This window comes from Tasmannia lanceolata, unplaced genomic scaffold, assembly GCF_043159265.1.
Source record: "Tasmannia lanceolata isolate RefF3 unplaced genomic scaffold, GAP_Taslan_0.1 ptg000015l, whole genome shotgun sequence".
In the NCBI taxonomy this organism is placed as follows: Eukaryota; Viridiplantae; Streptophyta; class Magnoliopsida; order Canellales; family Winteraceae; genus Tasmannia; species Tasmannia lanceolata.
Genome location: NW_027518692.1, coordinates 16,898,384 through 16,921,714, shown reverse-complemented (window position 1 = coordinate 16,921,714; position 23,331 = coordinate 16,898,384). Strand labels below are relative to the sequence as shown.

At 39.2% G+C, this 23,331-nt stretch overlaps 2 protein-coding genes across 2 annotated transcripts; one reads left to right on the top strand and one right to left on the bottom strand.

The window, feature by feature from the left end:
* The first annotated feature begins 575 nt into the window (after positions 1-575).
* LOC143845398 (pathogenesis-related thaumatin-like protein 3.5) lies at positions 576-2,505 on the top strand. The gene is made up of 2 exons (XM_077353721.1): positions 576-624; positions 1,454-2,505. The coding sequence occupies exons 1-2, from the start codon at positions 579-581 to the stop codon at positions 2,119-2,121; spliced, it is 714 nt and encodes a 237-aa protein (XP_077209836.1). The 5' UTR covers positions 576-578; the 3' UTR covers positions 2,122-2,505.
* A 302-nt stretch (positions 2,506-2,807) lies between these two features.
* On the bottom strand, positions 2,808-10,030 carry LOC143845400 (ras-related protein RABA4d-like). The gene is made up of 2 exons (XM_077353722.1): positions 9,669-10,030; positions 2,808-3,770 (listed from the first exon to the last, which is right to left on the bottom strand). The coding sequence occupies exons 1-2, from the start codon at positions 9,893-9,895 to the stop codon at positions 3,320-3,322; spliced, it is 678 nt and encodes a 225-aa protein (XP_077209837.1). The 5' UTR covers positions 9,896-10,030; the 3' UTR covers positions 2,808-3,319.
* Positions 10,031-23,331: the final 13,301 nt, after the last annotated feature.

Genomic DNA, 23,331 nt, shown 5'->3' with positions numbered 1-23,331 from the left:
ATCATCCTACGGATTGCCCATATAGCATTTTTTGGAAAAATAATGGTTTTTATCCATAATTTCGGTTATTCGGATAACCGATTTTTTTTTTTGATATAACCGAACCCGAATAACCGAATTTCCAAAAAAAAATAACCAAAACCGAACCGAAAAGAAAAAAAACCTGAACCGAACCGACCAAACCAATTCGGTTCGGTTATTTGGTTATAACCGAATAATGAACACCCTATCCTCACGCATTGAGTGGTCTTCCTCTTCTGCACTATGTTTCATGAATTAGGACAATCCACTACCTGGCACTTTTTTGATCAAGTGGTAGAAAAAGAAGAAATCATTTCCTCAAATTATCATGGATTAGTATGAGACAAAACGGTTTTCCGTTTTCTGGGCCTTCCCATGACCCAAAGCTTCGGGCAGTTTACAATCGGTTAGATAAGGAACACTTAAAAAAGAAACGTCAAACGTGCCTTGGCCTGAAAAGATCTTCGTAATTTCACTCTAAAATATGGGCATTTTGGGAACTCCCACTTATATATAAACCCCCACCACTCCAGTTCAGAAGATCTAGACTCACCTCCATGACATTCTGGTTTTTTCACCTTCTCCTACTTTTCTATATCTCATGTAATAACCATTTTTGCCCTTCAAAATTTCCAAAAGTTACATCAATTTCCTAGATATTTATTGATTTATGCTAGATTAGGGGTGTAAACAAGCCGAGCCGAGCTTGGCCAGGCTCGGCTCGGCTCGTTAAGCTCACAAGTGAGGCTCGGCTCGGGCTCGAACCAGGCTCGGGCTCGGCTCGGCCAGGCTCGCGAGCCTTACCGAGCTCGGGTTATATTATGTTCACACCCCTCATCTTCCCTGGACAGCCCTACTAGTGTAATTTGACTACTTTTTTTACACTATGGGGGGTGGTCCTAGTAACAAATGGGGTTCCAAAAATGAAGTGACATAGTTTGCCCCCCCCCCCCCCCCCCCCCCTTTCACTCCATGGACAACCCTTTTAATGTATATATTAATATATAATATATATATATATATATATATATATATATATATATATATATTTAAATATATTAAATTCTTAACGAGCCTTAACGAACCAAGCCGAGCCGAGCCTGGCCTAACTCGAGCTCGGCTCGGCTCGTTAAGGATTCGAGCCGAGCTCGAGCCAAGCTTTTTTTGAGTCGAGCTCGAGCGAGCTTCCGAGCCCGAGCCAAAATTGACACCCTTATGCTAGATTGAAGGGATCCCTTACAAGAATGAGATGAAAGGGCTCCCACATTCGTTGCACGTCACTCCGACATGTAAAACTCAATGAGTGTTAAATGCAATTTGGTGATGTGTGGCCGATATTGAATTGAAAGAGCCCTTTCATCTCATTTTTGCAAGGGCTCCATTCTAGCATTCCTCTTTTCATATTTATTGATTTATGTTTATTCGTTAACAGATGTTGGCGCTACGGTGTTCACACTCAAGAACAACTGCCGGAACCCGGTCTGGCCCGGAATCCAACCCGGAGGTGGAAAACCGGTTTTAAAGAATGGCGGGTTTCAGCTAAAACCGGGCCAGACGGTGAGGATCAGTGCACCGAAAGGTTGGTCGGGCCGGTTTTGGGGCCGATACGGGTGCACATTCGACAAAAATGGCCACGGCACATGTGTCACTGGAGACTGCGGAGGCTTGTTAGGATGTGCCGGCGGCGGTGGTACGCCGCCGGCAACCCTGGCCGAGTTCACCCTCGACAGCCCTGTGGACTACTATGATGTTAGTCTCGTTGACGGGTACAATATACCCGTGTCGGTATTTCCTGCTGGAGGGTCCGGCACGTGCAGGCCGGCGAGGTGCGTGTCAGATTTGAATATGAAGTGCCCTTGGGAGCTCCAAGTGAGGAGGAAGGGGAAAGTGGTGGCCTGCAAGAGCGCGTGCATGGCTTTCAACACGCCGCGGTACTGTTGCACAGGCGCCTACGGGAGTCCAGATACGTGCGAGCCCACGCACTATTCGCGCGTGTTTAAGCAGGCGTGTCCGAGTGCTTATAGTTATGCTTATGACGATCGGACTAGCATTCTCACGTGCAAGTGCACGTGGGCTGATTATCTGATAAGGTTTTGTTGAATTTGCGTGATACTTATTTATAAAGGAGAAGAAAATACGTAGTTGTAATTTACGTGTGTTATCGTTTGCAGCAGAAAATTGCTGATACTATGTTTCCAGACAAATCTCACCGTAACAAGCCCGGTGGATTTATATAGGATCTTTATGGAAAGATTGTTCTCTGGCAGACTAATCTGAAACTTAATTTGGCAAGTTCTTTTTCCTGTAGAGATCCTATTTGAATGAGAACTCAATGAGTAAATCCGCCAAATGATACAATAAGGGGCCGTTTGGATACGTGGTTTTAGAATCCATGTTTTAGTTTGAAAACAGTGTGAAAGAGGGTTCATGATCAAGCTGCTGCATCTGTCCCGACAGCGTTTTTTGGATTTTAAGTAAGAAATCCAGGTTTTAGAAATCTCTCCCCCATCCTGAAATTTCTATAACCTGGAAACAGTGGATCATCATCTGCTGCTCTCTTGCTGTCAGAAGGAAGGGCGAGAAATCAGAAAACGACAGCTGGTCTCTTTCTTCTCTGGTCACCCAAACTCTACAGCTGTGTTAGATGAGCCATGGTCCAAAGATTACAATGCTTGTGTGATCTTCATCGTCCATGGCCTTTCAACATATAATTTGAGCTTACCCCTCTACTTTGTACCTATTGGTGGACCCATACATCATCTCACTGGAAGCAAGCACACTGAATAAAACACAATGTTGGGTAATTGGGAAATAATTCCATGAGAAGCATATAAGAAGCATAATCTAGGCCGTACAACATGACAGTGGCACAATCCAAATGCTTCATATACTAGGGCTCTATTGTGTAGATACCTGTCATCAGAATGTCACACTAGGAGACTATCTAAGACATCTGATCAAGGACTTGCAGTTGAAACGTAGGACAAAAAATTAAAAATTAATTCCAAACCATATAGGACAATACAAAAACTATAGGGGCCGTTGGGATACATGGATTTTATAGTCGAGGATTGTAAAAACTCTAAAAACTAGATTTTATAAGGTAAAAGTTGAGTGGTCGGAGGGATTGTATAATCCTGGACTTAATGTATAGAATCCGTGTTTTAGCTTAAAAATTCAAGGTTTTAGCTCGTAAAATCAAAGATTTTAAAATCCTGAATTATAAAATCCATGTATCCAAATGGATCCCTGTAGAGATAAAGGATTTCACATGACATGTGGCATAAAAAGAGCAATCCTACGTGGACGAACAGCACCAGGACTTCCTTGCACTGGATACGTTCTCCTGGTCGGGGACAACTATCTTAGTTCCCTTGAGAAGTGTAGAGTTCCCGCGGGATTGATGTTCATCATTGGCAATCAAGGACTTCTTACTGATGATCCGGTATATCTCTGTCAAGACGGTCAGGAACGCCGTCTCGACGTTGGTGGCCTCGAGGGCCGATGTCTCCATGAAGAAAAGGTTCTCCCTCTGCGCAAACTCCTTGGCGTCCTCCGCGGGGACTGCTCGGAGTGTCCCTAAGTCAGACTTGTTGCCGATGAGGATGATGGCAATGTTCTTATCGGCATGCCCGCGGAGCTCCTCCAACCACCTTGCCACATGGTCGAATGACTGACGCTTTGTCATGTCATAGACCAGCATTGCTCCCACTGCTCCTCTGTAGTAAGCACTAGTCACCGCCCGGTACCTGGATGTCCATCCCAGTGTCAGCTAATGACTAGTGATGAGGCTATGTTTCATTAGTATGGTTCGAGTGTCAGAATCTGATAAGGGTACGAGTGTCGGAATTGGCAAATCTTAAAAAGAACGATTCATGGATTCGTGAAAATATTTTAATCAATTCATAAATTTTAATCTTTTCATTTAATAATATGGTTATCACAAGTAGTATATTAAACATTTAAATAAGTTAAGTAAATATAATGTTTTATTTCTAATTAAGAAACCTACCGTCAGTGTGGGTAAAACTCAATAATTGTAAAGTTGTGGTAGTAGTATTCAGAAAAAAAAATAAGATAAAAGAGATATAGAAGTGTCTGAGAATCCTAAAATATTTTTATCTGAGCCGTGTCCCCGGCCATTCAGAATAATCCGTGTAACATAGTGATGAAGATTTGTCATGATAGACTTTATTAAAGTAAAAAAGATTAAATAACGCCATCTCCAACAATTTAAGCTTTTGGAGTACTTGGTTGTTTCAAAGAAGTAAATGTTATGAATAGTTGCGTTTTCTTCATCAATTGGCCATTTGCTAGATGCATTCATGATTTTTTTTCTCAAGATCTAGATTTGGTCAATGTTATGGTGTACAATGGCAGGGGCTTGAGATGTCAGTTTAAGTGAAAATTGAAGTATTTATATACAATGCGACTACTGTGTTTTCAGCAAGATTGGCAAGATGATGATGACGAGTTTCCAAATGTATGTTTCAACAAGGAACTTGAGAATCTTTTAAAAGACTGATTACTGATTAGTAAGTAGGCTTAGTTTCTAAATTCGTACTCTACTCTCTCTCTCTCTCTCTCTTCTTATTCCTATTACATCCTCCCTCTTTGCTTCTCTGTTCTCTCTGTTTTCTCCTCCTTTCAGTCTCGGTTCTTATGCAAGAGAGTATTTTGGTCTTTAAAATGAATAATATATTTTAAAAATAAAAATAAGGAGGGATGGAGGGAAGGAGAGTGTGGGGATCATAACCCGCATGATCTTTTCTTGAATATAGCACAATGAGTAGCACAAATTACAAAAGATAAACAACAGGATACCTTCTTCCAGTCATGGGTAGTATCATTGATTTAAGGATCTATGCTTAGTAGAGCATGGGTAAAGTGGCCATGAAGGAACTTCTCCTAAGATGTTTCTTAATAATCAGAATCTTACAACATGTGTAAGTAATCCTTAATTCTAGTTTTTTAATACGATTTTATTATTATTATTAATGGCTATTAGATTATAATATTTTCATAATAAATGCATGCATGGACATGGGATTATGTGGCTGATTAGTGGGAGTCATGGATATGCGAAATCAGCTGTAGTAACTTTATTTGGATTTCACATCTTATTAGTCAGAAAAACACGAGAGGCTCTATTAACTCTCTTTTGGATAAATGCTTGAGAGAAGGGTTAATAGCTCTTGATTCGCAGTCCTTGATCATTAAAACTTATCCCTGTGTAATAGGATGTGGGTAAATGGTCCATTGGCTATTTAATGATGATTAATCTCTCTAATCCTACACACAAGGTGTTTAGCAAAAATCCCTCTCATCACAAACTACTGTAAACAAGCATAATAGCTGTAAAAAAACAGTCTTGGTTCCACTCACTCCGAAGTTCAAACCGAAAAAAATATGTTTCAACTTCTCTCTCAAACGCAACACTTTCTATATGGGAGTGTGGTAGGAAATCTTGCATTTGCATGGGTGAAGTAAGGGGAAGCATAGAACACTTTTGAGGAAAACACTAAATGATGTTTGGGAAACCAGACCTGACCATTGTTCCAGCAAAACCAAAATATAAGGAAATATTAGTTTCGTTGCACAAAAAATAGGTTTAACAAATATCCATCTAATCCCCTCCCAATGTGACCTCCGCAAAAAGAAATCCGCGTTAAAAAAGCTCTCTTAACTGTTATCTCAAACACCTTGCAATTTGTTTGCTCCCTTCCCCATTGCTCCCCTCTTCTCCATCGACCAAGAAGTCAGAAATGCATGGATATAGACTGTCAAATATATCATGCCCAATCGCTCTTTCACTCAAAGTCCTCTTCTCTATATGAAGGACACTTATGACTAAACAACAACAGCTCCAAGCTAGCGAAAAGTCTGCCTCTCTTCCTATAGATACAAAGTTCTTTTTTTTTTTTTTTTTGATGGGTAAGCTGGGGTTTAGCGGAGACCCCTACCTATTTATTTCATAAATAAAGAAGATACAATAGAAGAACAAAATGAACCCAATGACTAAACAACAACAGCTCCAAGCTAGCGAAAAGTCTGCCTCTTCCTATAGATACAAAGTTCTTTTTTTTTTTGATGGGTAAGCTGGGGTTTAGCGGAGACCTCTACCTATTTATTTCATAAATAAAGAAGATACAATAGAAGCACAAAACGAACCCTAACTTGGAAACATGCGAGGAAGGGAAAACCAAAGCTCAACACATATGAGCAAAAAACACTAAGCAGAGATCAAAATGCTCAATGCTCAATACTTATGAATTACTTATGAATTACATTAAGCGTAGATACAAAGATCCACGCTTGCTGTTGTAGAATTGCCTCACCTTCTCATTTCACAAAATCGGCCCCTTCTATCCAGATATCTAAAAATGTACCTTTTATAATGCTTCTATAGTATATCGATTCCTGAAAACTCAGTCACAAGTTCTGATGAACTGACCATTTTGCTAAAGCAGATATTAAATTTATTAATCTGACAAAATAGTTTTTATTCCTAGAGCTAAAGCGGAGGCTATTGGTAGAAAATGTGTCCCACTGCCTATGGAGTGTAGTGGATAGGTGGACCTACTATAACTGTTAAAGCCTGTGGTCGCTCCAGGTCAGCGCCATTTCCTAAAATTAGGAACACACAAAGAATCCAACAGAATGTTCAAACCAGAAAAATGTGGATTTACAATTAGATTGCGAGACAGGAAGTTGTTTTTAAATAAGGTAATTGTATTGCAAATAAAGGCAAGTACATGAAGATGAGCTGTCCCGGGCGGAAAATAGGAAAAAACAGCAACGGAAAAAACAACAACGAACAGGAGTACACAGAGAATTATCTACACAATAGGAAAGACATCGCTAATGATGAGCACATTCTTTCTTTAGACCAACTGTTCACCTCCGAAGTGGCTGATCTCCTATGATAATGCAGAAGTGGATTGATTTGCTCATATAGATCAGAAATCTCCAAAGTATAGGTGCTAACTTCTGCGGACCTACCATCGCCCCTTTGGCACATGCAATGAATATTTTTGAATCCCCTTAAAAAATGCATCGGCCATCAAAACAGTATCTGAAAATGCAAAGTCCGCTGAATAATGCTCTTGCCTCTGCCTCATTAGAATCCGCTATTCCATATGGGCCTGAAAATCACTTGAGAAAAAGAACCTCCCAATTCCTAAAGATACCCAATATCTTGCGGGGCCGGGATTCCCTCTAGAGCTTCCATCAAAGTTATTATCTGTTGAGGGGGAGACAGCATCTTGGAGAGAATTTCAGTTCTGGTTTTTTCTCCCAAATTATCACTTTCTCTAATTCTTTTCAAATTATCACTTTCTCCACACATCCAAGTCCCGCTTGATTTCAGACCACCTAACTTATTGAAAGGAACTCTAACAACTTGTTAAATTCCTCCGATGGTTCAAAAAGCAAGATTCTCTCAGCAAAGTAAAAGTTCCCTCAGTGGATGGTTAGAGTTACTGACCTTAATATTCACCAAAATTCATTCAGTTGACAGGAACTCATTAAAGTAATCTCAAGTCAGAGTGGATATGAAATAAACTATCTCCTACCTCTAGAGAACTGAGATTTTAAATAAAAAAACTCAAGGTCGAAGGTGAAACTATGCTTAAAACTGAAAGACTTAATCTAATAGAGACTAAATCTGTTCAATTTTTCCAATATCTAAAATTGCAACGCATTAAAACAAGATTTTGATCAGCTACACCTATCGAGGAAGTTATAGATAAAGAGGTACCACAACCACAACATGCTTGTCCCTCATCTTAGGCAGGGATCTGCAGATGCACTGAAGAGCCTGGATTTAGACAACTCTGTGATATATGACTATACCTGAATCAAGGGTGGTCCCTCTTGCTTAGCTATTTAAAACTCAGAGTCTAGAAACTGACTTGACATATCCAATGCACAAACAAACAAGATGAGCGATGTCATGCCAAACATAGTATCCGAGCATGCATTGCCCTCTAAAATTTGAAAATTTTGCCATCCTTAATAAACAAGAAGCTGACACCTATATTTCTTGACATATCCAATGCACAAACAAACAAGATGAAAGATGCCATGCCAAACATGGTATTCGAGCATGCATTACACTATAAAATTTGAAAATTTCGCAATAATTAACAAACAAGAAGCTGACACCTATATTTCTTGGGTAGCAAAATCAAAGATATTGCCAAAACAGCCATGACCTGTCCAGTAGTGGGAGAGACTCGGACTGCATTGGAATGCATTCAGCAAGAAACCTTCAAATTGGAAAAAGTTTGTGGTGTAGATGCAGAGTCTCAATCACCATCTGCTTGGTATCCCCCTACTGTAGGGCCTCTTTTGATACAACCAAAATTGGTCCTTACTTGCAAATTTAATCTTATTTGCAAATAGAACATCAAGGCCTTTTTCAAAGCCATTAACTACAACTCTTTTAAAACTATTATAACCATTATTTGCATAAAATACCAGTTAACCTGAAAACCTCTTGCATGATAGATTCTATGCAAATAATTTTTGGAGGAACCCTAAGAGGCCCATAGTTTGTAGCATCTACGACCCCTAGTAGCACTTAAAAAAGGGACAACAACCCACATCCCCAATTGAGACAGCTCCCCAAAGCTGACTACCCCTAGCTTCCTGTTACATATTTTGTCAAAGGTACTTGGAAGACAGGGGTTGCAAGCATAACAAGGTTAAATATCAAGATGAAATCCTAGGAAACCTAGACAAAATTTAAAGTCAGGCAATCAGGGCTAATCCAACTAAAGCATATACAATCAAGATCACTTGATCAACAATGAAATGTAGCGGTCTCCGCATTGAATTTCAAGTTTCAATCCAAGCATAAATTATGTCTCATCTCAAGAAAATAGTTGTTACCGCATGACAAACACGCAATTCCATATCTACATACATACAAGACAAAGCCCACAGAACGACTGATGAAAGTAGAACAAACACACAGTAAATTGCACCTCATTTCCTAGATCTTAAAAAAAAATTTGAGAAAATTCAAATTCAACAAAATAGCACAAGTTTAGGGTAAATTGAACATAAGAACGAAAATTCCAATTCAACAAAATGGCACAAGTTTAGGGTAAATTGAACATAAGAACCTTCATTTCAAGTATAAGTTTCAAACCATTCTCTAGGATTGAAATCCAAAACTCAATCAAACCCTAATTTATAAGAAAACCCGTAAACCTATGTTACGGTCCTGAGTGGAGTCTGCCTGGGTGTGAGGCACTAGGTGGGAACCAGGAACAGGTTTAAAGGGCCTAGCCTAATGCATTCCATCAGCTCTGGAGCTTTTGGCGTTCTAGTTAGATTCATAACATTAACATGTCCCATCCAAAAAAAACAAAAAAAAAAACTCTGGAACTTTTGTCCGCAAGGCCCTTTAAACCTGTCAGAACTGATGGAACACGCTAGGCAAGGTGCTTTAAACCTATCACATACCATGCTGGGTCTCACCTAATCTCATACCTAGGCGGGTGGGTCCCCACCTAGCTCATACACAGGCAGGCCCCACTCGGGCCCATAACAACCTATCACCCATAGAGAACAAAAATTAAGATCAAGTTCCAATCTCTCTCAATTAAAGAAATTAAAGAAAAGAGATAGATGCATACCTTTCTTGGCCAGCAGTATCCCATATTTGTGCCTTGACCGTCTTGTGATCGATGACAAGCGTCTTCGTCTGGAATTCAACTCCGATGGTTGCTTTGGAATCCAATGTAAATTCATTCCGCGCAAATCGAGCCAGCATCTGAGATTTCCCAACCGCCGAATCCCCAATCAAGACAATTTTGAAAACGTAATCGATCTTCTGATTGAAATCTCCATACAAATTCGTCATCTCAATAATAAAATCCCTTTTTCTCTCAATAACAACACCAGATCAGGTGAAATCAGACATGATTGTGGGAGATTTAAAAAATCTCTCACGAGGATTTTTCTGTTTTTTAGCCTTCGGAAAGGAAACAACGTTACGTAGAAGGAACGAGCCACGTCAGCAGAAGACCAACGGCTTGTGCGGACTTGGCCATCAACGGTCTTTTTCCCGGTATATGATTTTTGCACCTTAAACTTGTCATTTCCACATGTTTTGATAGTTACACTAACTCAGTTTGTCTTTTACTATTTAACCACATGTCGAAGGTTTCCACTTTTCACAATTACCAAAAAACTCACATATCTAATTAGAAAAGAAAGACAACGTGAGATAGTGCAGTTATGAAAAAGTGGCAGTGCCAATATCCGTGGCCTTTAGCACTTTGACGCAAGGACCAAGTGTAAAAATGGCTATGGCTAGTTAAAACAAACAACCAGAGAGTGAAAGCCATCACAGAATGAACCGTGGAAGGAAAGGGAGAGTTGTAAATGGGGCAACTTAGAACAACTAAAGTAGAAGTCATCTTGTGCATTGAATAGGTCGTACCTATTGGGATAGGTAATATACTAATATGACCAAAACACACTGTTTGAACGATCCAACTGTCCAATCGAGGCCTAGCTAATCGACAATTAAAACACAAATGAGCAGTTCATAGGCCAAAAAGTCCACCGATTGAATGGTAGATTAGCTCGTTGCCCATTATACGTCTTGACCAGTTCCAATGATCATGTTGGCACAACATGTATGTATGGTCTAGATCATTTCATAGGCAAAAGTCCATTAATTCAATGGTCAGGATCATCTCATTGGTAGAGATGGGCTTGTTGCCCACGATACCTCTTGACCAATTTCATCATTAGAAGCGATTCAAAAAAGTCATCATGCCAAGAGCTGCTCGGGATTGGCCCCCCTCCAGGGTGTATGGTCGAGATTGGTGCACCCCATGATTTAGAGTGATCCAGCGAGCCATTGTCTTCTCACCTCTTTATGTTTGTATATTTCACAAAGGGGTACAATGTATCTTATATTTTCCCTAGCATGGTTCTTCTTTTACTACATATCAATAAGTAATACATTGCCCCCTTTCCTTACTTGGGACAGCCCCTTCTAGTGTATTTATAACCATGGTTTTAACTTTCTTCGAAATGACGAAAATATTTCTCTTTCTAATCTCCACTGAAACAAAATCTCAATAAAAAAATTTCACATCATTATTTCTCTAAAATTTCTCAAATTCGACCGAAATTGTCGGAATGACAAAAAAATGGAAAAATATTATGATTTGCATTTTACTTCATTAATGTAGAAAATGATATTAGGTAGGAAACACCATTGAACTACATAACAAATTTACCGTATATTATGCATGGGATGTCAGATGGACATCGAGTCCTTAGAGGAGAGACCGGCCATTGTACTTTCTTATACTTTATTGCATTGTACTTTTCTATTGACTTTATTGCGTCAAACATGTGTGACAACGAATATCACTAGGTGCTTGACAGCCATAAAAATAGAATGCCATTTATTTAGAAAGCCACATTCGGCACTAGAAAATAGAAATTTGCTAATAAAACATTAAGACTATGTTTGGCGGTCATTAAAATTACTTACATGGAATTAGTTTACCTGGTAATCAGAGAAGGGCAAAGAGGGAGGGAGGGAGAGGGAGAGAATTGAGAGGGCAGGAGCGAGGAGAGGGTAAGAAGTAGCTAAAAAAGTAGACTCAGAGACTCAGACAGTTAGATTAGGTTTTCAAGTTAGAGTCAGAGAGAGAGAGAGAGAGAGAGAGAGAGAGAGAGAGAGAGAGAGAGAGAGAGAGAGAGAGAGAGAGAGAGAGAGGCTTAGGTCTATAAAAGTAGATGTGGGAGGGGAGAGGAATACCTTCGACCATGTAGGTGGTGGGTGGTGAGAGAAAAAGGGAGATAATGAGAGCTTCTTGGGTATTTCTCTTTTGCTGGGCAAGTTTCTGCCCTACTGTTCATTCTTTTTTCTCTTTGAATGAATCTGGTTATAGAAAGAAAAAAAAAACAAGGAGAAAAAGTCAAGTTGGTTTTGCGTGGGTCAAAGTCAGCAACTTTTCGTGTCCGTAGTCAAAAGGCTTAAAAAATAACTGATTCTCAGTTTCTCACTAGTGCTTAAAGCTAATTCAATATTTGGCAAAGTCAAAGTACATACCCAAATTTTGAGTTTCTAATCCTTGATCAAAACAAGAGTTTCAGCACTCTGGTATTCTCTCACTTTTTCATTTGCAGTATCTCACCATTTTATGGTTTGCAATAAATTGTATTATAATTGCATCTTCTTCTGTAATTTAACTGAACGGTTTGTGAATTGCATGTGTGCTTGTAAACTATATGAAATTAAAAACCAGTCACCCATTCATTTTCGGTGTAGGTTGGAAATTAAGCTACTATCATAAGGGATTTGCTAGTGATCAGCTGCGAAATTGGTTTCCATGAAATTTGCCTAGCAAATCTCTTATCATAAATATGTGATGGATAACTGATCCAACTTTTATTTACATAAGTGGAAGTAGATTTTGTGGATATTGTGACTGCTCTTGGATTGCTAGTTGTTGCTCTTAATTTATAGTTTGTCTTCCAGCATCATGGCGTCTTTTGATCAGTTGAAGCTTCACTACTTTCCTCTTCGGAGCAACGATGACTCCGGTGCGAAACTACAAATGGAAAAGTCCTTAAAGGATTTTCTTTATCGTCGCTAAATCTCGATCAGATGGCAACAAGGAGTGGGCCTTCCCTTGCTTTTGACACTCCTACACGGTTCTCCTACACTGGATCATATATTGCCTTTTCTTTGAGATTAAATTTTATATTTTTGTATATTTTAATTATTTTATTTTCCTAGGTTTTTCAAATATAAACCCGAATAACAAAAAATTTAAAATGTGAGAAATTCCCAAGACAGATATTTGTGCCTATGTTGGCAACGACCTAGATATATCATGAATTTATTGAAATTACCTACCACATTGATCTATTTTACTATACGGATTACAGGGTTCTCTTCAAGCATGCAGTGAGGACAACAAAGCATATTCACTGATGTCCTAATATTTTTGTCACAAAGGAGGATTCCATCTTTCCTAAAGCAGGAAGAATATTTTTTGTGGTGAACGATTGGCACAGTTTCTCAGCGACCTAAAGGGCTTCTTTGACAATCATGAAAGTGTTTTTCTTTTTCTTTTTCCTGGAACTGATTTTTAAAGACATTTTCCCCAATGCTGTGCTGCCCTATCTGTTCACTGAAACTCCCCCTATGAGAAGATTAAAGATTAAATTTTCGCTTAAGGTAATGGTTGACAATTCAAAAGCATGTTGTTGAAGTATAAATGTGCTGATAAAATCTGCCGGTCAAATCCGATCCGATCACACACAAGTTACAGAAAAAGTAAAACAAAGCAAGCCACAAGATGAACGCCAAAATTTTATGTGGTTCGGCCAAGATCCTTATATCCATATGTGAGAACACGATCTTCCAGTATGAGAAAAACAATATACAAGGATTACAATGGATATTAAACCCAAACCCACAAATCCGCAATCCTTTCCCTTGCTTCTCAACCAAGACTATACCGGAGAGTAACTTGAGAGAAAACGCCTAGAAAATCCAAAGAGAAGAGAGCCCCCCCTCTCTCTCTCTCTCTCTCTCTCTCTCTCTCTCTCTCTCTCTCTCTCTCTCTCTCTCTCTCTCTCGTTTTCACTCAAGCCCAAGTCCTCTTGCTGCCCACTCTCTGTTCGTGGGTATACATGGGTTTTTATACCTTGGTTTTCCAATAAACTTACAACCATATGACTTTTTATTTTTGTCTTCCCTCTATATCATGGGAAACAAGGCAACTTTTCCCACAAACTCTCATAGCGTAATTAAGCATCTGGAGTAACTGGCTGTTTTCACATGGTGCCAGAGCTATTGCCTTAAGACATGCAAGTCCAAGTCCAGGTCCAGGTTTCAGAAATCCAACAACTCCTTGATATTAAAAATAACCACATGTGGGGCCAACCGGATAAAGAGGGGCCAACGTAAGAGTGAGTGAAAACATCACGAACTCTAACAGCTTAAGCTTTTGTAGCGGTTGGTTGTTCAAACATTTCGCTGTCCATGTAGAGTAAGACGTGTTGATGGTTGTGTCTCCCTGTATCTTTTCAACAAAACAACCATCGAACAAAATTACAAGTGAGGCCCCACTAATTGGGTGATGTAAGCCTATGTAGCCTGGTTCACTCAACCCATGTCGTATTGCAAACTGGTACTTGTAAATTAGGAGCCGACATGAAAGATTTGTTGTTCAACGATTATAAGTCAAAACTAACAAATTATGGACCCGCGTGAAACATATGTGTATGGTTCGATGATAGTATGCCAAAACTGGAAAATTGTGAATTTATATGCCGTCCAATTCCCGATTTTGACACTGACTATTATATTTTAAGTTAACCTAAGAGGAATTCTAGACTGAAGGGAGCCCTTTGCAAAAAAGAGGTGAAAGGGCTCTCCCATTGGCTACACATCACCATCATGCAAGGGTTCCCTTCAGTTTAGACTTCCTCTTAACTTAAATATGTGTGTGCTTCACCTTTCACCTTTTGACTAGCCACTTCTTAACTCTCATCCATTAAGGTTGCGTATCGATTGCTGGAATCAGGCATTGGAATAAGCTTCTTATTCAATTCCAATAATTTGTTAAAGGGTTCTTTTTCATGTACCCACACTTTTATCCTCAGAACACATTTATTATTAGAGAACCGTTTCCCACAATTTCATTTATCTAGGAAAACATTAAATTTGTTGTTTATATGCTGGAAATACAATTCCAACATAAGAGGTATGTACATTGGGGGAGGGTCTTGTTTTTACAAAAATACCCCCATTACGAGAAAATAACAAGAATACCCCTATCTCTTAAAAGATAATAGCCAAAGTCCCTTAATCCATTTTCCATGAGATTGAAATATTTTATTATTTTATATGAGATAAGTTTATTTTTGTCATTTTTATGAGATAGTGTATTTTGTTCGTAGGATCAATGATCCTAACCTTCCAATCTATGCAATTTTTTTATATTGTGGTGTCCATTTTAAACTTCCTCAAATCAAAGGGTTAAGATCATTCTATGGAGAAGATTTTATGGGCCCACACTATCTACATCAGGGCCCAACAAATGAATGGTTGGATCACCCAAACAATGTCGGCACTAGTATTTTTTTCATTTGTTGGGGGTGTGCCTAGAAAATATTTTTCATAAGATGATCCTAACCCCCCGATCTATGTAGTTTTTTTATATATTGCGGTGTCCATTTTAAACCTCCCAAATCAAAGGGTATCATTCTATGAAGAAGATTGATCTGAGATCTAATTTTATTCTCTAATAGTTTTTACGGGCCCACACTATCTACATCAGGGCCCAACAAAATGAATGGCTGGATCACCAAAAAAATGCGGCCACCAGTATATTTTTTCGGGTTGCATGTACGTGCAGAGCCATCCACCATATAAATTATCTTGCATTAGATAGGGTCTTTTTTATTATTTTCTATGAGATATAAGTATATTGATATTTTTTATGAGTGAGTGGTACTTTGATCGTTTTCTATGAGATAGGGTCTTTTTATTTTCCATGATATATGAGTATTTTTTTATATTCAAAGAGATAGGTGTATTTAACACTTTCTATGAGATATAAGTATTTTTGTCACTTTTCATGAGATATAAGTAGGGGTATTTTCGTTATCTTTAATGAGATAGGGGTATTCTTGTTATTTTGTCATGGTGGGGGTATTTTTGTAAAAACCAAACCCTCGCCCACCGAAGCCTCTTTTGTTGAAATTGTAATTGTGGAAATAAAGTCTCGATTACGATCGTTGCTCCTGTAATAAATGTGTTTGAGGATATAAGCCTGGGGTGCATGAAAATAGGTGCTTTAAATGCTCCTTAACGTATGGGCACTCGTTAGCATACCTATTTACAATAGAATGGGAGTAGAAATCAGAATAAAATGCCGATTCCAATTCTTAATTCTATCACTACTCGCAACCCAACAGATTCGGAAGGGATTTGAATGGTTTTATTAAATGTAACCGATGACGGCACAAAAATGTACCAAACTAGTAAATAAAAGTGAACCAAAGAGACCCAAATGGATCCAAGAAGCTCACTTGCTACAAAAATATTGAGAGCCCGAACCAAGCAAATTGATGAAAACATAGATACCGACAATTCACCTGAACATCCAACATTGAGTACCCATAAACTTTCGGATTTATGGAGATATTTGCGTTCTATCTTTTGTTTTTAAACTCTAAATTTTACAGGCAATAGAGGTTAAGGTTGTGAGCTGTCCATGATGGGTTGCCAACAAATGAGCGGTTTAGCTCATTGTGAGAAATGATCCCCGCACGCATCCCTTACTTTTCGTTGAAAAAAGGTTTTTAATATATAACCCTAAGCTTCTTTTTTGTTTAAATTACATAAACCTCCTTGCTTTTAGCAACGGATTTCACTGAAATCCTTTGAATAAAAGCTACTTTTCCAAATAGTTAAAGAAATTAGGTCGGCATACCTTCAAAATATCTAAATACAATGGGAACTCTATGTAAAACCCTATATTGAAAACATAGGAGACTACCTTGGATGGTTCCTTGCTAACCACTGCATGTCTACTGATGTGTGATCATTGTCCCCTCCCTGTAATATGATAGTCAAAACAAACAAAAAAGATGGAATTTTGTTTTGATTTATTGGGAACGATGTTTTTTCTCTCTCTTCGTTCGCTATATTGGTAATGACACCTGCTACCTGTTAAAGTATAAAAGATTAAAGAACACCTTCTCCAACAACGCGCTTAAGCTTTTGGAGTAAGTGGTCATTTGACTGACATGGTATCATTTGGAGTAAGTGGTCATTTGACTGACATGGTATCAGAGCGAGTAACAAGTTTTGAGTTCAAATCTCATTGACGGTAAAAGTCCACCACATGCAATGGCCAAGCCTAAAAGAGGGGCTACATGTGCCATGTGTAGGTCAATCCTAAAAGGGAGGCCACACATGAGGGGGATTGTTAAAGTATAAAAGATTAAATAACACCATCTCCAATAGCTAAAGCTTTTGGAGTAGTCGTTTGACAATACTTACCCCAATTCTACATGGTAAGTTCTAAGCACACCCCATGCTTGTCTCATCCTTATTGACTGCATACACCACTAATCTACTATGTATGTATCCGCAACCAAAGAGTTTGGGTTTGCTTGGTTGCACAAAAAGCCGAGATGGCTAAGGTGTTTTTCTTGTCATTTGGGTGCCACATCAACAAACACCTTGTTTGGTTACCAATATAGCATTGAAATCCTCGGAGACTTCCAGTGATGTGTAACCTTGTCCTTTCCCTATAATATCAAAGCCCACAACAACCAAATAAAATAATAATAATTTTGTTTGGATTTCTTGTCTTTGGGTTTCTTACCTCTCTCTTCTCTCTATAATGATAATGACACCCCACCACTACTCTCGGATATTGACAACAAAACACTACTTGCCACTACTCTTCCCGGCAAGTTCTAGGCATATCCTAAATTCCTAATATCCACTTCTTGTCTTCACCTTGTTTGGTTGCTAAAGGTAGTAATAAATGATGCGAATTATTATGATTTGGGAATGTACGGCCGGTGGTCACGTGAGTTTCTCACCGACACAAACGATCCGAAAAGTCGTATCATCGGGCCCCGTGTCGGTTTCTGATGTGGGCCCTACGTGTATCATGTCAGGACAAAGGATGTTAATTAGGTGGACCCACTACGAAAACACGAGATCTTGTCCGACTAGTCGACACGTATATATCGTCTATCTATTTTTCGTATAAACAATCTTGAAAGGAAATAAAACCACAATAGTATTGAGGGTCAAGATCAATATTTCTTCGTGGGGCCGGTGGCCCACAAGATCAATAGTTCACTCAGTCGACGTGAGTCTTGCAGCCTGTGGGTCAAACCGTATAGCTAAAACATATTATAATGGTTTTAATAGATAAATATCTGAATATGCGGGGGTACAACAATAATATTCAGTGTTATTACGAAGGGATGTGTTAGGGACCATCAATGAAGGCATTTTGGGCTGTTGCATGAGGGAGCAGCCACATAGCCTCAGTTTTTGTTTTATTCATTTATTCATCCTATGCATGGTTTGAAATTTCGGTTCTGGCTAAAACTTCGAACTTATCCGAAACTGAAATTTCAGCCCAAATTTTGTACATGCTTACAAAATCTCAGATTTTTTGGACGAAATTTCGATCGAAATTACCAAAATTTCGTTCGAAATTCTGTAACGCATTAAAATATTATTATTTTAATTCCAATTTCGACGAAATTTGGTTGATTTCGGTTTCGGTCCTCACCAAAATCCAAAATTTTGAATTTCGGTCGAAATTTAAAACCATGATCCTATGTGACTGCTCTCTCATGCCACAGCCGGTTGGCGAAATGCCTAATGCAATGGTCCCTAGCAAATACCTATATTCAAATATTCACAACATGTCCCGAACATGTTTTGATAATGGGCCGAGCTCACCTTGTCATACTTGTTTTAAGGGTGTGATATATTGCCTTATTTTTCTTACCCTGGGCTAGCCCCCTTTAATGTATTTATGACTACCCTTTACACTACAATGGGGTGGCCCAAGGAAGATTAGAGGTGAATATATCATTTCCCATGTTTTAATCACCCTCAACGGCTGCTATATCGGATCACACATAGACCAATTCATGGAAAACCTCCAATAACATATATAGTTTTGGCTAGGGAATGTGGAGATTCGAAGAATGCTAAACTTAAGGTTGCTCTTGCAAAAAACCAACCACACCTCATTGGATCTGCATTTGATGTGGTTCCAATGGGACACCCTTACGGCTGTATTTTTGCAAGGGCGCCCTTCAATTTAGCATTCCTCTGTCTATATATTTTTGTGGACTGTCCATTCGTAAGATCTCAGTTGGACAATTAGGGCCACCCGATTGACAAAAAAAACTGAAGGTTGGGCCCACAATGTGGATAGTTTGGATTAATCAAAATGTGAGCCACTATAGAATAGTGTGGTGATTGTATTATAATAAGATGATACCTAAGTGGAGCATTCCTCCTATTTGCAAGCACCAATTCAATGTTTATGATTCCCAATAGGAGTAAATTTCACGCTGTAGCATTTATAAAGTGGGACCCACTTCATTGAAGGGTCAAGATCTTATTAACTCATCTCCGTGGGCCCAGGTTAGGAAATTGTTCTTTTCTCTTCTATCAACACCCATACCTAGAATAATTAAAATTCTCAATAAAACGTGCTTTTCTGCTCTGAAAATATGCGAATTTTTTAGTGAAAATGATAAAAGTTGCAGATTCGAGAGTTTATCGTGATGGAGGAATTTTCGTGATTTTCTTCTAAATAATTGAAGGGTATTTTTTTTTTGTCAACACAAGATCTGGTTTACCTTTTCTCTATACCACGTCAAATAAGCACAAATGCTGATTTTATTCGAGAATATTTTCGAAGAGGTAGCGACCTCACTGTAATACAATGCTGTTAACTAACCAATTTCTCCAAAAGCTTAAGCTAAGTTAACATGGTATCAGAGCCAAAGGTCTCGAGTTCAAACTTCCCGGATAGAAAAAATTCACATGCGATGGTCGGCCCAAAGTGGGACCACATGTGCCACGTGTGGCCACACGTGGAGTGTTAAAGTATAAAAGATAAATAATACCTTTCTCCAACAGCTTAAGCTTTTGGAGAAGTTGGTTAGATAACAAATGTGAACCCACACACTACTACATAGTGGCCCCCTAACCTTCGACATAGCAGGCTTTTGCTAGGGAATGATTATCGGTACGAGTTTACTGCGGTTATTTAGTAGCTGGGTTTCTCTGTGATTTGTTTCTGTCAAAGGGGTTGTTCTCCATGGGAATAACAAGTTTGAGTTTAATTTATATCCTTGGATAGGCTTGCTATTAAGAAGGTATCCAATCCCTGAAACAATTTTTCTATGGATTTCCATTCACGTAATAACAGCCCTGTACTACTTTGGAAGACACACCGAGAGACGTGCATGTTCTTAATTCCAACTGTGTCCCCCTGATACTAGCTTGTTGCTTTAATTCTGCTAATTCATAAAAGCTATACTCCTTTTGAGAAAACAGTTTCTACACAAGTGTAGATAAGTTATCTACATAATAGCTTAAAATATTGTGGAGGGTATATTGTTTGGGCGATTCAAACCATTTATTTCATTGGCCCTCATATAGATAGGGTGCCCACAAAAAAATCAACTCCATAGGATTATTCCAACCCTACGATTTGTGGAGGTAAAATGGACATGTATAAACCTTCACAAATCTGTCCATTTTTTGCCTTCACAGTTCGAAGGGTTAGAATGATCTATGGAGCTGATTTTTTGTAGACAACCCTATCTATGTGAGGGCCAATCAAATGAATGGTTTGGATCACCCAAACAATGCAGGCCTCCACTGTATTTTAAGCTAGTGTGTAGATAACTTATCTACACTTATGTGTATAAACCGTTTTCTAGCTCTTCTTGTTTTTTGACGTAAAATTGGTGTAAGACAAACTTTACGCCTATTTTAAAGTGAAAAAATGGGTGTAAAATTCTTGAGGACGCTGCTAGGGCTGGGAGACAGTAATGTTTTGTTTCTATAGTGGCTGGCTCATAGTTTTCTAGTTAACCATAGGGGAATTGGGTACATTCAAACCCTTTTTTTTTTTTTTTTTGATACGATCTCGTGTAGAATACAAGGTCGATATGAGTCGATGGTAACAGGCAACCGTGTTGTCGGCATCTCGCCGTCCATGCATATGCCTTATCGGATCAAACCGACATGGCCGTCAACGTTAACACCGTTAACCGGATCCGATTCGCGGTTAGCGGGCACCCCGTGAGACTTAAAATGCTATGTGGTCACGCGTTGGTAAAGGGCTAAAAAAGGTGAAAACGAAAAAGAAGCCCTGACAGATATTGAACCAGGCTTTTGGCTTAAATTACAGTTTTTGCCCTAGCTGTAACGTGTTGGCCGGAAATGGTTTCCTGAATTTAAAGAAGTATCCTTGGACTGAGTTTGGATTGATGGAATCAGGAATCGGAACCAACATTATATTCCGATTCTCCCTTAAATGGAATGAGAAAAAGTCAAATAAAAAATTTATTTCAAAAAAAATCTAATAAAAATTCCATTTGAACCAGAGTAGAATATGAATACTTGGGCCGGGGGAGAGATTCTGGCATTATTTTCCCTGCTCCTTTATTCCGAATAAGGCAGAAATGGAATCGGATTCCGATTCCAATACCTAATTCCGGCAATGCAAACATAGTCACCACCTGTAGATGAGATGAAGTAAAAGCCACTCACTTCCAAAGTTTTACACTCAAGCATTGCTCATTTTTTTCTCAACCGTCCATTAACATTCTATTTATTGGATGGATGAGATCACCTAACAATTGCGATTTTCTTGTGCTATCACTTCTCTAATGGACCCTATCAAATGAAAGCACTTGATCGTTCTAATGTCCTACAACTGATCAGTATTAGGCTTCTCCTAATATCTATAGGGCGCTGATATTCCCCCGGAGGCTATTTCTCCTTTGACGGCCCACTAACTATAAAGCACGTTTCCTACATACTTTTTACCAGCCATACAACATTACATCAAGCAAGGTAGGCCGCACCGTAGGATGATCCAAACCATCCATTTTATGGCCCACAACGTAAATAGGTTGCTCCCCAAAATATCATTTCCAAGGGATGATCCTAGCCCTCCGATCTAAAGAGAAAATGCAAGTTATGGAAACCTCTATAGATTGGAGGGTTGCGACCATCCCATGGAAATGATTTTTGCAGCACAACCTATTTACATTGTGGCCCAATAGAGAATGAACAGATGTTGAGGAAAACAGAAAGGGCAGTGATATTCCCCCCACCCCCACTCTACAAGCAGTCTCCCACCATGAACGGTTGGTGGGCCTAACAATTGATTTGTTTAAATCTTTGAGCAAGGTAGGCCCCACTCATGTTTTTCAAAATGAACCGTACGGCCAACACCATAGGATGATCCAAACCGTCCATTTGATGGGCCACAACATTTCCACAGGATGATCGCAACCCTCTAATCTAAAGAGAAACTGCATATTATGGAAACCTTATAGATCGGAGGGTTGCTCTCATCCTGTGGAAATGACTTTGGGGGCACAACCTATTTATGTTGCGGCCCATCAAATGGACGGCTTTGATCATCCTATTGTGTGGACCGTACACTTCATTTTGAAAAATATAAGTGGGGCCTACAATTGGGCCTTAATGATACTGTATGACCTGAACCATAGGATGATCCAAACCATCCATTTGATGGGCCACAATGTAAATAGGTTGTGCCCCAAAAATCATTTCCATGGGATGATCGCAACCCTCCAATCTATAGAGGTTTCTATAACTTTGCAGTTTCTCTTTAGATCGGAGGGCTAGGATCATCCTTTGGAAATGATATTTTGGGGTGCAACCTATTTACGTTGTGGGCCATTGAATGGATGGTTTGGATCATCCTATGGTGTGGCCTACCTTGCTCACAGATTAAAACAAATTAATTGGGTCCACCAATCGTTCATGCATGTTGGAGAGAGAGACCGGATTGGAGTAGTGTCGTACCGGTAAAAAGTAGATAGGAAACCTGCTTTATGGGTCACGTCTAACTTTTCCTATTAGTGAGCCATCAAGAGCGGAGGGGAGAGGAATAGCCTCTGGGGGGGGCGAATGTCAGCGCCCTATCTATAACTCCACTCTTTAAAATAGAAAAAAAACATTTTTTTGGGGTTGATAAGCTAGGGTTTGGCGGGCCCATACCAGTTCATTAAGTATTAAATTAAAGATTACTGTCTTGAGTAACAAGTCTCACAACTATCCAAATAGAAGGCATTTCACGGATGGCCGGTTGCATGTGAGAGCAGCCACAGTCTCAGTCTCACTTTTCGGTTGATTTTGTCTTCATTACGAGGTGGCTGCTCTCACATGCAACAGGCCATCCTCGAAATGCCTTGTGATGGATCCTAGCAAATCCCTCCAAATATACTAGGGATAACAAAGAAGAAGAAAAAAAAACTTTGTACCTTTCTTCTGTTTTCTTCATCACTTGGGACACCCAACTGTGTACGTGGCAATCAAATCCGTTGAATCCTTCTGACATAAAGTACATCAGCCCCTGCAGTTATTGATACACTGCTACTAAGTGTCCCTAGTGATGAAAAGGGCGCATTTATCATTTCCCTTTTTTTCTGCTAAATAATAATATTTTACATTTCTTGTAATTTCAATAGGGAAATGATATCACCACT

Bases quoted from the DNA above. Each gene is read 5' to 3' on its own strand.
- LOC143845400 (XM_077353722.1), bottom strand. From the start codon at position 9,895: ATGACGAATTTGTATGGAGATTTCAATCAGAAGATCGATTACGTTTTC. The intron at 3,771-9,668 runs GTATGCATCTAT...ATGGACATCCAG, and splicing joins GATACTGCTGGCCAAGAAAG to GTACCGGGCGGTGACTAGTG.
- LOC143845398 (XM_077353721.1), top strand. From the start codon at position 579: ATGACATTCTGGTTTTTTCACCTTCTCCTACTTTTCTATATCTCAT. The intron at 625-1,453 runs GTAATAACCATT...ATTCGTTAACAG, and splicing joins CCTACTTTTCTATATCTCAT to ATGTTGGCGCTACGGTGTTC.